Source organism: Gopherus flavomarginatus, chromosome 7 (genome assembly GCF_025201925.1).
Source record: "Gopherus flavomarginatus isolate rGopFla2 chromosome 7, rGopFla2.mat.asm, whole genome shotgun sequence".
Taxonomy (NCBI): domain Eukaryota; kingdom Metazoa; phylum Chordata; order Testudines; family Testudinidae; genus Gopherus; species Gopherus flavomarginatus.
This window is the reverse complement of record NC_066623.1, coordinates 79,988,926-80,004,882: the sequence shown is the minus strand read 5'-3', so window position 1 is coordinate 80,004,882 and position 15,957 is coordinate 79,988,926. Positions and strand designations below refer to the sequence as shown.

The 15,957-nt window shown below is 37.5% G+C and overlaps 1 protein-coding gene across 6 annotated transcripts in view; it reads right to left on the bottom strand.

Annotated features, from left to right (window-relative positions):
- The window catches only part of DPYD (dihydropyrimidine dehydrogenase), a 616,437-nt gene that overhangs the window by 369,056 nt on the left and 231,424 nt on the right, over positions 1 to 15,957 (bottom strand). For all 6 annotated transcript variants that reach the window (XR_007775327.1, XM_050960937.1, XM_050960938.1 and 3 more), the window contains exon 5: positions 5,140 to 5,301. Coding sequence is in view for 5 of the 6 variants with exons in the window: in XM_050960937.1 (XP_050816894.1) it covers positions 5,140 to 5,301 (162 nt within the window). In the remaining variant the exon portion in view is untranslated. The remainder of the gene's footprint in view (positions 1 to 5,139; positions 5,302 to 15,957) is intronic.

Here is a 15,957-nt window from a genome sequence, read left to right as displayed (position 1 = left end):
ACATGGTCCAAACCATATTTAAGTATTGAAATAATGCAGTTTTTATTTAGCTTCTGCTGTTCCATTCAGAATAATTCAATGAAAACAGTGAAAAATTAATTTTAAACTCAATAATATTAATCAGAAATATATCATTTGTTAGACTTCTTACTAATACATCAATAAATAACAGTCAAATAAATTGCACTTCACTTTTGCTCCAAACCTACAAAATGTTCCTAAACATTGGGAAAGAAGTAAATGTTAGTATATTCTGTAGATTTCATATTCATACAGGTCTACCTATATTGTCACTATACTCTAAGGTGCAGAGTTCCACATAACTTGCATTCCAAGAAACAGAAATATTTCACGATTTTAAAAGCAACTAGGTAATGGGGAGGAGGGGGAGAATGAAGGGAAGGAAAGATATTAATATAATTTTGACCTGTGCAGCAGAAGGTCTAACCTGAGCTCTTCGCACTCCCTTAATTTATCACAGTGAGTTTTTACTCCACACTATTCTCTAGCTGCAACTGTTACCTTGGTAACGGCACACAATATACACATTCTATATCACAAACATAGAGTGTATAACATAAAATGTTGTCCAGTTTCACATTTAACTGTCAGGATCTAGATTTCTTTTATTTAAATGCATTTCTCTTTTTTATTTGATTACAATATCTTTTTTACAATGAGGTAAATAGTTACAAAAATTGGGATGGGAATAAGGAAAGTGTAATAGCGGGAGGTTCCATATTTTGTGTTTTAAAATATTCAAGACAAATATTTTACAGTGAGTGAGTTTTATCTGCTGTATGAACAGATTAGTCACTGTACAGAAACACAAAAGGGACATACGTCATACCCATGTATTTTCCCATTTTAATTTGCATTCCTGCTATACTATAAATTTGTCTTCATCTCAGCAAACTGAATAGGGTGCCTTTTTATTATTACTTTATCTTGCAATGAATCACATATATTATCCTCAGATTAATTCTATGCAAAAATTTGTTAAATTTGGTTTTAAGCACAATGTAGTTTTTAGTAAATAAGACACTAGGAAGAAAAAAAACTTTTACACAGTGCATGAGAAGCACCACTGATGTGTAGCTCACATTAATATCCCCACATGTTGCTTGTCTAAAATACACAATTTGTAAGCATTCATGTAAATAAATCTATGCATACACTTAAATGTTTGCAGAATCAGGGCCCGTTTGTGTTACTGGTAATGACTTACGATTCCTTCAGTACTTGTACTGTTGCATGTACTGATTTTTTTTTTAAATTTCAGTTATACAGAATTGTTAGTACTTATATTTCTTTCTGTTGAATAAGCTGAATATCTTCTAAGTTTTCTACAACTAAAATACTGAAGAGATCTGTCAAGGTTCCTTCCCCACTCTGAACTTTAGGGTACAGATGTGGGGACCTGCATGGACACTTCTAACCTTAATTACTAGTTTAGATCTGGTATTGCTGCCACCATCCAGAATTTTCAGTGTCTGGATCACTCCCTTTCCCCCAAAAACCTTCCCCTCCCTGGGTAGCCTTGAGAGACTCCTTCACCAATTCCCTGGTGAGTCCAGATCCAATCCCTTGGATCTTAAAACAAGGAGAAATTAACCATCCCCCTCCTTTCCTCCACCAACTCCTGGTGGATCCAGATCCAACCCCCTTGGATCTAAAAAGAAGGAAAAAATCAATCAGGTATTAAGAAAAAGGCTTTTAATTAAAGAAAAGGAAGGTAAAAGAAAACCCTCTGGAAGAGATTAGCATACCAGCTACTCTCACAGACAACAGATTCAAAACACAGAGGATGTTCCCCTGGGCACAAATTTAGTTACACCAAAAAAATACTCAAATACCCAATTTGATTCTAACTCAATTTGCATAAGACAGGCTACAAAGAAATAAACATAAACCTGTTTATTCCTTTCTAAAACTTACTACTCTGATCAGAGGCTGGTTCCTTGATCTTTTTCACTCCGACTGAAACCGAAACTCTTAACAAAGGAAAAACTTCCCTCCTTCCTTTTGAAACATCTTGTTCCCCCACTGGTTCCTCTGGTCAGGTGTTAGCTAGGCTAGGTGAACTTTTTAACCCTTTACAGGTAAAAGAGGAATTAACCCTTAACTATCTGTTTATGACAAGATCTTCTGTCTTACCTAGTAGAAATTAAATTGTCAGCGCTAAATCAATATTTATTACAAATATGACTGCATACTATTGCTAGTTATGATTACTATAGCGTATATGAAGTCATCAAAAACAACAAACTGTGATAAATCTAAAATCTTATTAAGTTGTAAAATAACAATAGATATATTTTCAGATCGCTAAAAATAAAGAAATTTTATGTAGAAAAAACAACACAAAAAAGTGCATTTCAGTAAATTTTAAAATTACTATGCAGAATTGCACAGCATCACTTTATTGTGTTAGGACTTTAGATAATAATACATCACTTTAAACAAAATTTAAAACACTGTGGTGAAAGCCATTCTGAGCTATTCATTCTGTCCTGCAGTTTTAGCATCAATCATTGCGCCAGCACTGAGCTTTTTTTAATAGAATTCTAAAGATTTTTGAAGAAGAATGGCAGATATTTAGCAAAATCTATCAGGCCATAATTCCCTCCTATTAATCATGGCATTAAGACTAAAGGGAAAGACAAATCAATTTTTAACAGATATACTTGCATTTGCTTTCTAAACAGTAATATTTCACTATTATATCTATCATATACTTGGCAAGTGTATAACCTATTTCTTTTATGTAAGCCTTATGTCGTGCAGCAAATGTAATAGTTTTATGCATGTCGTGCAGCAAATGTTATAGTTTTATGCATATTGGCCAGGATCATTAAAGAGATCATTATATTGTCCCTTGACTGTTATGATCCAGTCATTCAATATAAAGGTAAGACAAAAAGTTACAGACTGTCATTGGCTGTCATTCCTCTAGTCCCTTGGCCTAGATGAGCATTCTGGTCCAAGTCCTCCTGATACTACTCTAGCAGGCCCAAACTTTGACTGGATCAAAGTGTGTCTGTTGCTTTGTGAGCAGAGGAGAAAAGAGGTTCAAAACAGAACACAGAGAGATCACAGAGGGATTCCAGAAACTCCATGACATGTCTCAGCAGGAGCATGAAAGGAGATGTACAGACAGATTGAAGACGTAGGCCAATGACCTTTGCAGATAGATTTGGCCATAAACAGTGCAAAGGGGACATGAAGCCTATGAGCTGTACTAAAGGCAAAGCCTGTCCATGCAGATATACAATCAGATGTTCCCAGGGAGGGGGAATAAAGATTCCATCCTTTGGCCTGTGGGTCGGCCTTTTTCCCAGGCTTTGTGGAGGAAGCCAAAATTTCACCCTCTATTTATAAATATGGTCCATTAAATGGGTCATCATATATAAAAGATCATGACTGATTCTCTAATCATAGGATTAATTATAAAATATACAGGGTGTAAACATTATATAATCATACATTTTATTCACATAGAGCCACGCCCTCTCTTCTTTTTGCAGAGTCTAGGTATGCAGGTCTTGTGCAAATGATCAGAAGAGATGGAATCCTCCATATCACCTGAGACCATGAATTTGACACAGCTTCTCCATGGCTGCTACAGCAGCTCATGAGTTAGAGTAGCATCTGCCACCCTTTTCCTTCCTCTCAATGGAAAATTTGGATAGTGGATCCACGCAATCACAAATCCACTAGCTATGCCCCTTCCCTGGGTCCCTTACGGAGGCTCTCTGAAACTGAACACCTCTCCCCACTGCAAAGTAGAAGTGCACTATTTTTGCTGCCTTTTGGGCTCTATATACCCAATGTGAAAGAGTTAGGAAGTGGCATAAGGAAATAGGCTTTGGCCCTTAGTAAGTTAAATGCATTCCAATACATAAATAAAACAAATAAATAAATGTTTATATAGGACTCTGAACTTAAAAACATATTTAAATAAAAAATGTCTTAACCTAGCTTCTAACAGCACCTTAAATAATTTAAAAAATGAAAAGTTTGTTAAATCCAGTTTCCTCTCTCTATTTAAAATCTCAGAGTGTGGTGGTGTAATGAGTCAAACCACACATCAGAACTTTCACTGTGCTACAGCAGTGTCCTGGGATGCAAGCTAAATTGTCATCCTGATTACAACTAGTTCTCTATATGTTCTTATGAAATAATTTATTGTGAAAAGCTATTTTCAATAGCAAAATTACTGAATGTGCTTCAAGGAAAGGACTAGTTATTTTAATCCATTATTGTCATAAACAGATGGTTAAGAGTTAATGCCTTTACCACCTGTAAAGGGTTAAAAAGTTCACCTAGCCTAGCTAACACCTGACCAGAGGAACCAATGGGGGAACAAGATGTTTCAAAAGGAAGGAGGGAAGTTTTTCCTTTGTTAAGAGTTTCAGTTTCAGTCGGAGTGAAAAAGATCAAGGAACCAGCCTCTGATCAGAGTAGTAAGTTTTAGAAAGGAATAAACAGGTTTATGTTTATTTCTTTGTAGCCTGTCTTATGCAAATTGAGTTAGAATCAAATTGGGTATTTGAGTATTTTTTTGATGTAACTAAATTTGTGCCCAGGGGAACATCTTCTGTGTTTTGAATCTGTTGTCTGTGAGAGTAGCTGGTATGCTAATCTCTCCCAGAGGGTTTTCTTTTACCTTTCTTTTCTTTAATTAAAAGCCTTTTTTCTTAACACCTGATTGATTTTTCCTTGTTTTTTAGATCCAAAGGGATTGGATCTGGACTCACCAGGGACTGGTGGGAGGAAAGGAGGGGGGATGGTTAATTTCTCCTTCTTTTAAGATCCAAGGGGTTTGGATCTGTGTTCACCAGGGAATTGGTGAAGTCCTTCAAGACTACCCAGGGAAAAAGGGGGTCCTTGGGGGTGGTGGCAGCAATACCAGATCTAAGCTAGTAATTAAGCTTAGAAGTGTCCATGCAGGTCCCCACATCTGTACCCTAAAGTTCAGAGTGGGGAAGGAACCTTGAGAATTATATTTTTACTTTAGCAATACAACATATTCCAACATGTTTGATTTAATGAAATCACCAACAAGAAATTTAATCATTAAAAAATTCTTTGGTTCATATGTAAAAAAAATGCCAGCCATCTGTATGTCTTACATACCTCAGTAGCAAACTGCTGCAATCCACCAATATTAATTGGTCCCTCCTCTGTAGCAAATAAATTGCATCCACCCACACAAAGATCTGAGGTTGGACATACCATTCCGCATGTCAGGCCCAGTGGGTTGTCAGAAAGAATCATTTTGGCAGCTCCATAATAGTTCTGCATGAAGAAAACAAAATCAACAATAATGCCACATAACAGGGAAGAGGAGATCCAAAATTTTGTTCCTTTTATGGGGCTTGTAGAATAACACTGCACCTTTGATAAAAATTTAAAGACACAAATTTGCCATATGTGTATTGCCATATATGTGTATTACCAAGCATGGCTGAAAAGGCACTGGGGACAAATTCAGAATGTATCTCACTGTATGGGAGGAATATTTAAATTATTTCTTTTTTATTATAAAAATATTATAATTTGTTTTATGTTGATTTTCAGTTATTTTTATAGGGTTGTGTAGTGGACTTACAGTTTTATTTTAAACATAACATGTTGTGCGTATTACACTCCAGTAAGTGTTCTCTCCATTCCTAAGTCAATTATGCAGCTGGTGAACAGACACTATGTAACTGTAGCCCCAAGTTCTCTCTCCATTCACTCACTTCCTAATAAATAATAACAACAACAAATATCAAGAAGAGCCCAGGAAACATTTGTGTGCCAGAAGCTTCTCTAAAGACCACCACTGATCATGGGAAGATAAAAGTCATAGCTATGCAGGGGACCAGCATCAGGCTCATGCACTAATTAAGAGGCCTAGAGGGCTTGTGCTAGCAAATGCAGATGGGATTGAGCGCCATTCCAACCTACGAACAACTGCAAGAAGAAAGAAAGGTTTTGTTTTCCATTCCCTCTAGCCACCTCTTCCACATCTCATTCTCCAGTAATTTTTTAATGAAAATTGTTTTCAGAGCTGGTCTATCATCAAACTGGACTGTGCCAGGGAGTCATTCTCCCAACCAGGACGATAACTGGCTCAGAAGAATCAGAAGCTGTAGAGCCAGTATGAGGTGAAGAGCCCATTGACAGGTGCCCCTTCCCAGTGCAGAGCTGGAGAGTTCTATTTTCCACCTTCACAGGGTAATACAAGTGCATTGTGCTTCTTGTTTTGGTCATGCCATGAGGGCAGGGGACTGAACTCGATGACCCTTCCAGTCCTAGAGTCTATGAATCTTCAAAGGGAACAATATCCCACACAGTGTGAGACTCAAGTAGTGAATATGCAGAACATTTTCAAGATTTGATTATGTAACAAAATATGGATTACAAAAAAAAGTCATATATGATTTGAAATGTTCTAATTAACCAAGAGGCACATTAAAGGACTGGGCATAACGTTCAGAGGCTCAACCAGATAATGCAGTCAGGGACAGTGAGTTCCAGTAGGGCTCCAATGTTTAAGAAACAATTTTGTAGAAGTAGTTGAGCCTTTCTTCTACATATTGCAGTGCCACTCCACTGGTCATTCCATGATTACACAAATCACAAAGCTATGCATACATTTTCAAGGGAGTTGCTCCTAAATTACTACATCAATTGGAAGCGCTAGTCTTGGGCAAACAGGAATAAATTGGTTAATTAAGCGAGTCATTTGTGAAGGGACTTCCTTCAGCGGTTTTGTCTGTGGTGACAAGTAAGTGAGATATTGGGCCTGATTCCCATTTATGTTGTCCACTTTTCACTGCTCTGGCAATGTAAAGGGGCCTAGAAGTGGCTGTTAATTAACCTAATTAAAAAATTAATTTACACCCACTTTATGGCTCCTTTATTCTGCCAGAGTAGTGTAACAGATCTTCAATGTAAATGAGAATCCAGCACATTAAGTTCAATATTCAGTATTGGCTAGAGGAATTGTTTCCTTGTTTCTCTGTAAAAGGACCACACAGAGCTAAATTGTTGGGCATTTGTCTTCAGAATTCAAACTTTCACATTTTGGTTTTGCTTCACATTCTGCTGGGTTTCTTCATGGGGCGGGGGGGGGTTGTGCCCAGGACAGTTATCTTTGTTGATTTCAACTTTGGTACAAGAAAAATAATTATAATAACCAAATATAATTTCATCTAAGATAGATAATTAAGGATTCGTACATATTTGAAGCTTCATAATTAAAATTGGTGCACGCAGATAATTAACATCCTTAGTTTATCATATTAACTAACTATTCCTCTTTAAGAATCATTTTTATCATAGGCCAGTACAATTTTCACAATATTTTTTTAAAGACAGAATATATATGAATGAAATAGTTTAAAACATTTTCAAACTGCTTCAGTGGCACCCTCCTTAGAAATCTCCATTATGTAATTTCAATCATGTTGATTGTTTGCTGTGTTATTGAATTATGATCTTGATTAAATTTAAGCTGAGGAACATTACTTATTGATTTGATATGCAGTCATCACATACCTTTATATATAGACTTTTACAATACGAATACTGTGAGATATATAGCACACATCACAATGCCAAGTAGTAAAACAATATGCACTGAATGTATAAAATGTTTTGTAGTGTTAACATTTTTAAGTGAATGTAGTGATCAATAAAAAGGCACCAAACTGACAAAGCTAGACCTCAAAGTGTGCTACTTTTTCAGAGAACAAGCATATCAAAAGCAGCAGCACTGCAGGCTTTCCACACAGATTCCACAATATGCCTCAATCCGGTGCTAAAGGGATCACCTCTAGAAGTCAAAGGGGAATTTAGGTTCAATGCTCACTCAGCCTCTCTACTTAGGCTGCCAAAAAGAAGCCAATTAGTGTCAATTCTACTGGTGGCAATGCTGTAACGTGGACATATGTCTATTCAGAAACAACACAGTATCAACATCATGGGAAGTGCAGCCTAGTGGATAGATCACTAGACCTGTACGCTATTCCCAGCTCTGCAACTAGCATGCTAGGTGACCTTGGGCAAACCACTTCTCTATGCCTCAAGTTTCCTCATGTTTGAAACAGGGATGATAAGGGCCTCCACTATAATGGAAGATAGCTATTGTTTTACTAGTATAAGTCATTTTACAGGGTCTACTTAACAGGTATCAGATGGTAACTTTCAAGATGAAATCCTTGTCACCTTCCCAAGTGAGTTGCCAAGCAACTTCAAGCTTAGGATTTGCCCTCAGTCTGTTCTGAGCTGTACTTGATTTGAACTGGTAATCTTAGTGAAAAGCTCTCATGTTCTATTACTCCAGTTTTGTAGTACAATAAAACATTTAGATGTTTTCTGTGTTGTATTTAAGTATAATATGGAACAATATTTCTTTTAACAATATTTTTCTAAAATAATTACTATGTTTCAGATAAGCTACCATAGTTTTCAATCAGCCACTGAACCAAATCCTCAATTTCTGATCCTATCCAAATTCACCCATCATGCAGGGCCGGCGCTACCATTTAGGCAGCCTAGGCAATCGCCTAGGGTGCCAGAATAATTGGTGGACGCCGTTTTGCCGGAGGGGGCGGCAGGCGGCTCCGGTGGAGCTGCCGCAGTGGTGCCTGCAGAGGGTCCGCTGGTCCGCGGCTCCGGTGGAGCTGCCACAGTCGTGCCTGTGGACGGTCGGCTCCTCGTGTGGCACGACTGCAGCAGCTCCAATAGAGCCGCGGAGCACCAGACCCTCCGCAGGCACCACTGCGGCAGCTCCACCGGAGCCGCGGGACCAGCGCGCGGGGCGGCGAAATTGCTGTCCGCCTAGGGCTCTCAAATCCCTAGCGCTGGTCCTGCCATCATGAGCAACTAACTAGCTCATTTGGAAGAATTTTATTGTGATGTTATACAAATCCTGCTGCTATAAGCTATGTATTCAGGAGACCTCTGATGTTTCTCATAATTGTGCATAACTGTCATTTGCTGAAACAGCAACTTTATTCCAGAAAGGAAATTTTAGGGCAACACAAGGCAGGTTGTCCTAAGGAAGCATATAGTGTTAGTAAAAGACCTTTTAGAAATATGAAGAATTTAGAATTATAGATCGGAGATAGGTAATTTAGAGTTTTCCACATACCTTTTGCACTTGACTTACAAGTTATATTACTGCTTGCTTCTTGAAGACCAACTATGCTACTTTATAGGTACTCAAGTTACTAATTATCAACTACAAAACGTACTGCAGAAAAGAGGAGGAAAGCCTTAAGACAACATCTAAAATACTTTGCAACTCTGTGATGGTTTGTTTCTGTATATTTATCCCTTCTTTACTATACTGCTCTCATGTAGCACATGCCAGACATCGTTAGAAAGAATGCATTTTTCTAAACTTTTACAAAAACTAATAAGGACAGGAAGTATAATCTAGTTTTAATATGCCGCTGAAAATTATAGTACTGCTGTACTAGAACAATAAGTCATTTTTCATATGGTAGAGACAAATTAACAAATAATAAATAAGAATACTTTGCACTTATATGACACCATCCATCCAAAGATCTTTGGGTGCTTTATGGTGGGGACCCTTAAAATCTTGCCAGTTTTAACTGAGATAGTTATCTCAGTATCTTAGTCTTCTGTGATACTTCTTATGTAAGGAAAGTACTTCTAATATTAAAAATACGTACATTATATAATTGCAAACACTTATTTAGCACTTATTCCAATTCTCAATTAAGTTAATGGGATTCTTAATCATATTCATATAACACAACCATAACAGTTATTTTACAGAGCCCAAGGATGTGCTAGATCCCTCACAGAAGAGGTAAGGTGATCTGACCCCTACCAGGAGGAGTTAATGAACTAATATAAGACATGATACACAAGGGGTAGCTAGACAGTGCAACTGGAGGGAGGATGACCCAGCAAAGGCTATTGCACAACCTAAAACAACAATAATTTAGAATTAAAATAGTTTGGGATATTTTTAAATATATATAAATAAATAAGCAGATGACTCAGTTGGCTAATTCTTGTAGACGTCAGGGAGGAAGCAGGTCAAGAACTAGAATGCTTTGGAGATTGTTTTATTTAAATGAAATAAATGCCTCCTCATGCCTTAATGCATAAAATCTCTTTTTTTCCTAGGCACTTCCACAAAAAGAAATTAATCTAACTAGATAGGATGTTTTTTGGTTTCCTTTATTAAAATGCCAATAAATAGACATTGGTAAGGGAAAGAACAGAAACAAGCCTTAAACAGACATCAATAATCAGTGGAAAGCAGGCAGAAGAGGACCTCTACATGCATCACTTGGAAGTATTACATAATTTGCATGCAAATAAGACTTTTTTTTACTTGAGAAAACCTATTAAAACACATAGGATCGATACTGTGAGATGAAAAGAAATTACATTTATTATCAGGAAATTCTTACAGCTTCTATTCATTCATCTAATTTAAGTACACTTCATATAAATTTCACATAGATCATGACCTGATATTGTAGTTTTCTCAAATACAACAAAGTGACTGCAAGATTGTGTTCTGTATAAAAAGAATGAAAGCACTGGCTTAGCCAGGATGTAGAGATGGAGCAGAGTGAAAGCAGAAAGGTAGGAAGAGGAGTGGGAGGGAAAGGAGGGAGGGGAATAAAACAGTGTTCACTTCTTTTTTGTGTCTCTTGGTGAAATGTTTAAAAATGGACACAATTACAAAACAAAATTTTCAAGAAAATTACTTTCACCTCCGGTCCACTGCCATCTATGTTTTCTTAAGTTTTTACAAAAATCAAAATGTGTTAGGTCAAATTTGTTGTTTAAAATGACATAAGGAACAACAACTGAAAAACATATATTGATACAGAAGATAGGTATCAACAACCCAACATATATATATCTATTCACATCAGTTCAAATTTGAATAAACTCACCCCCCCATATTTCAAAGGAGAATGAACAAAACAGAAGAGTGAGTTATCAAACATCACATATATTCTATTACAATGCTGCTGATATTTAATCAATCCAGAAAACGTTCACATCATTTGACTTATGTCATCATAACAGGACCGTAATTTCACACAGTGTCACTATCTTTTTATAAAAAAGAGGGAAAGGAATATCTTGTACTGTCATTTTGTTCTTTGTAGTCTAGAATGTGAGAGATTCCTTAATTGACATAGTGTCATTGCAGAAAGTCTATTCCACATAATTATACTATGGCAACTGAAACCAGCTGTCAGCCATTCCATTACACTAACTACAAATAGATATCTCAAGAAAAGTCACTGTTTCAAGCACATCAATTTAACACCATTACTATTTTTCTTTTAAATGTTTTTTGTACTTAGTGACTTGAAATATGTAGAGATTAAGAAAGAAAACTGAATAAAACTGTACTTTCAAAAACATGGAGCCTCATAAATTTTTCTTAAAAACTGTAATGCATATTTGTTTGCAATTCTTACCAATCTTACAACCTTTTACAATCTAGTAATTGTAATTACCATATCACAACTATACTATTTTACTTCTGAATTCTGATTCATGATTTTATAAGACATTCCCTTATTGTATTTCCCAAAGTACCTCTGGAGTGGGGGAGGAATTATTCTATTCTCTCCCTTCCTCTCACTTCTCACAATCCTGTCTCTTTCTCTTCCCAATCTCCCTTCCAACCTCATATAGCCCCTCTCCCATTCACATTCTCTCTCCTTGTTCCCCCACTGTTTCCTGTCTCCCGTCTCCCATTTGCCCTTATTATATTTGCACACTTATTTTCCCTCGCTTCCCATTTATAAGATCCTATCCCTAACATTTTCCCTCTCTTTTAACCCACTCATCAGCCTCCTACAGTATACATTCCCCCAAAACCCTCAGTCTTCCTCCCTACAACCCATATTACCCAATCTGTCTCTCCTACACAATCTACATTCCCCCCATGCCCTTTACTCTCTTCTTACCCCATACATTTTCCTGGAACCTCTCACTTGCACACTACTTACTTCTGCACCCTCTCTGGCTCCTCCAGCACTTCGTCAGATCCCCTCATGCTCACCATATTCCCCTACCTCTTCATAGTTTCCTGTCCAGTCTCTCACCCACAGAATACACCTTTCCTGAGGGAAGCCAGGCTTCAGTTTTGCTAAAAATAATGGGAGTTGATAACCATCTTAGCTAAGGGAAGACTTACTTTTACATGCAAAGACTGTTGGGAAATGATGGTCATGTTGAATCAGGGCAGTTTGGCTTCAGCCCCATTCAAATTAAAGGAAGATGGAGGCTCTTTTGAATACGGGGGAAATTGCAAGTTTGATGGCAGGAATCACAAAATCCTGGGAAACTAATAAAAACTACCAAATATTGTTAGACTTGAGATAAAATAATGAGAGTTAGCCAAACTGGGTGTTGCCGTGACAGACAAGTGTGACTTCAAGCAATTGTGCCCATTCAAGGGACTTTTTATGACATTAACAATTATATTTCTGCATCACTGATCTATAATGGCTGACTCAGTCATTCATGTAAGTATCACTGAGAAAGGGATACCACCTTCTACTCCAGGTATATCTTAACAGAGCAACAGTTGTGTAGAGCCCATACCTGCTCCCTGGCTCAGACTTTTATACTGCTTGCTTTCTTCTAAGAGCTACCTAGCTGGTAAGCTAATTATCTCATTAGCTCCCTACAGGTGCAAGTAATCCCTTGTACCTTGCCGAAATACAAACTACCTAAGTCCCTCCTATTCTAACTACATCCAGTGTCCTTTTACTGGGTTCTCATTCACCAGGGTGCTGGCTTCCAAAGGGCTCCACTGATAGCATCCTGTCAAGTCAGCATCCACTGACTCCTATGGCTAATGCTGCTCACAGGAATCTACAGCACCAGCACAGTCTTGTCAGAACAACTGGTAGACACTGAAGATGCCAGATAATGAGACACACTGAGACTCTCTCACTTCACAGGCAGGTAGACTACGCAATTGTAGGACAGGATGGAAAGCAGGGTTGTGGCACATCAGGGATTTGATTGTGACTCCCTAATTCCTGAGGCCTCAACAATGCCTAAAGTTGCTTCTGGGCAGCATAAGATCCATCATTGCTACAGGGTCCTTTAATAAATCCTACTCCGTGGGAGACTGCTGTTGTAGAGCTCCATTTTGCCATGCCCTCTTCCCTGCCTCAACAAACTGAGATAGGGGAGATGGGGCAGAGACTCAGGGCACAAGCCTGCTGGCTGGCTCTAAAATCCTAACACCACTCTTGCAAGTAGGTAAGACACAAGAAAAAAAAAATCTTTCTCCTATAGCTTGTAAGTACTTGTATCTTTGCAGATTTAATTTTAAATGAAAAGATTAATAAAACATAACACCCTTAAGCTTCAGAACAATTTTTTTTTTTGTTGTTTTTTGTTTTTTTTATTGCAACAGCTACATTTTAAACACCAGAGTTAAACATAAATGGCCTCCAAAAAGCAGTTTAGAAAGAATACTTGTCTGTCATCTTTTTTTTTAAATTAAAGTTTTAAAAAATAAACTAACATTCACAGTATGTTGAATCTAATGTTGCATCTCACCTATTGAGAGATTCAATTGCAAACAACAGTCTGTAGGAAGGCTACTGAGTAATGCTGACTGGGAAGACACAATAGAATAGATTGTACCTTTGGAAAGTAGAGCTGTAATCCAGTTTGTATGAAAAGGAAGAATGGAAGTTTTGGTATAAACTCTGCTGAATCACAGAAGCCTGACACAATACAGCACAAGTGACATCCTTTTCTCAAAGAGGCCCAAGGCTCATTGAGCCTAGCAATTCAATTACCCTCTCAACCCAGAAAGTATCCCCTCTCCTGAGTTGAGGTCTACTGGCAGAGCAACTTGGAACAGCCTACATTGTACATGGCCTGTAAATATCTAAAAAGCCCCAGGCTTTAGAGAACAAGAATCCCTGACCTTTTATGATTGCTACAATAGTTTTTTTTCTTCCCCAACAAAACATACTACATAGAATGCAGTCCTTAAATAGCTGACAAAAGAATATATTTTCAGTAAGCCACTGTTTAAACAGTGTATGTTTATAATACAACCAGTTTAAATGAATACCTGAGTGTCATACTACCAACTACTTAGTGAAAGAATATGGACACAATGAAGGATAGGCAAACTGGTTTGCATAGTATGATTTAGGGCATGTCTACACTACAGTTGCTACAACAGCAGAGCTACAGTGCTCCAGCTGTGCCGCCGTAGTGTAGATGTTGCCTGTATCAATGAAAGAGGTTTTCCCATCAATGCAATTAGTCCACCTCTCTGAGAGGTGATAGCTAAGTCAATAAAAGAATCCTTCCATCAACCTAGCCACATCTAAACCGGGGGTTAGGTTGGCCTAACTACAGTACTCAGGGCATGAAATTTTTCACAGCCCTGAGTGACATAACTAGGTTAATCTAATTTTTAAGTGTAGAACAGGCTTTTAAGTATGTTACATTTTAACTTAACAAAAAAATGGTTAAGGGGTGACAATTACAATTCACAAATATCTACATGGGGAACAAATATTTTAAAATGGGCACTTCGATCTAGCAGAGAAAGGTATTAAAGTTGAAGCTAGACAAATTCAGTCTGAAAATAAGGCGTACATTTTTAGCAGCGAGGGTAATTAATCACTGGAACAATTTACCAAGAGTCATGGTGGATTCTCCATCATTAACAATTTTTAAATTGAGGTTGGATGTTTTTCTAAAATATGTGCTCTAGAAATTATTTTGGGGAAGTTCTGCGGCCTGTGCTACAGAGGATGTCAAACTAGATGATTACAACAGTCCCTTCTGGCCTTGGAATCCATTAAACCTTCCTTCTCCCTGCAAATCATCATTTTGAGATTTAAGCCAGTCTGGAAATTCTCTTAGCTACAGTATTGTCTGCAAATATAACCTGCTCCAAGTGAGGATTTCTCTTAGCTACAGTATTGTCTGCAAATATAACCTGCTCCAAGTGAGGAAGGAAGACTGTCCATTGGGTGAGGGTAAGGAAGTTGCTGGGCTAGAAGTGCCTGACGGCCTTAGAAAGGCGAGATGATGTAGGAACCTACTGGTGGAGAACAGGACTTTGTTGAGAGGTGAGAGAGGGATCTGGTAAGGACAGGAGTAGATTGAGAAGGAGAAGTGGGACCTCAACAGGTCCAGCTAAGCATCCAGATTCTGGATTTCTTACTAGACACCTGAATCTTCCAAGCTTCAACCTTTCACTGGTCAAGAGAATATTTTGTCTAGACACCAACAGGAGTCTTCATAGGCAATCAGACTAAAATTATTAACAGTTGTTTATTTACAAGATGCAAATAACATACGCTATTTCAAAGTAAAATGTTTTTCATTAAAAATGGCCTCTTTAGAAAATGATTTTTTAACAAAACACTTGATATTGTCAGGAGTACTTGTGGCACCTTAGAGACTAACAAATTTATTTCAGTATAAGCTTTTGTAGGCTACAGCCCACTTCATCGGATGCATAGAATGGAACATATAAGAAGAGTGTGTGTGTGTGTGTATATATATATATATATATATATATATATACACACACATATACACACATATATATACACACATACATACAGAGAAGATGCCATACCAGCTCTAAGAGGCTAATTAATTAAGATGACCTGTTATCCGAAGGAAAATAACTTTTGTAGTGATAATCAAGATGGTCAATTACAGACAGTTCACAAGAGGTGTAAGGATAGTTATCATATGGAAAAAGATTCAAGCAGTGTAATGACTTATAATTATCCTTACACCTCTTGTCAACTGTCTGTAACTGACCATCTTGATTATCACTACAAAAGTTTTTTTCCTGCTGATAACACGTCATCTTAATTAATTAGCCTCTTAGAGCTGGTATGGCATCTTCTCTGTATGTATGTGTATATATATATACACTCT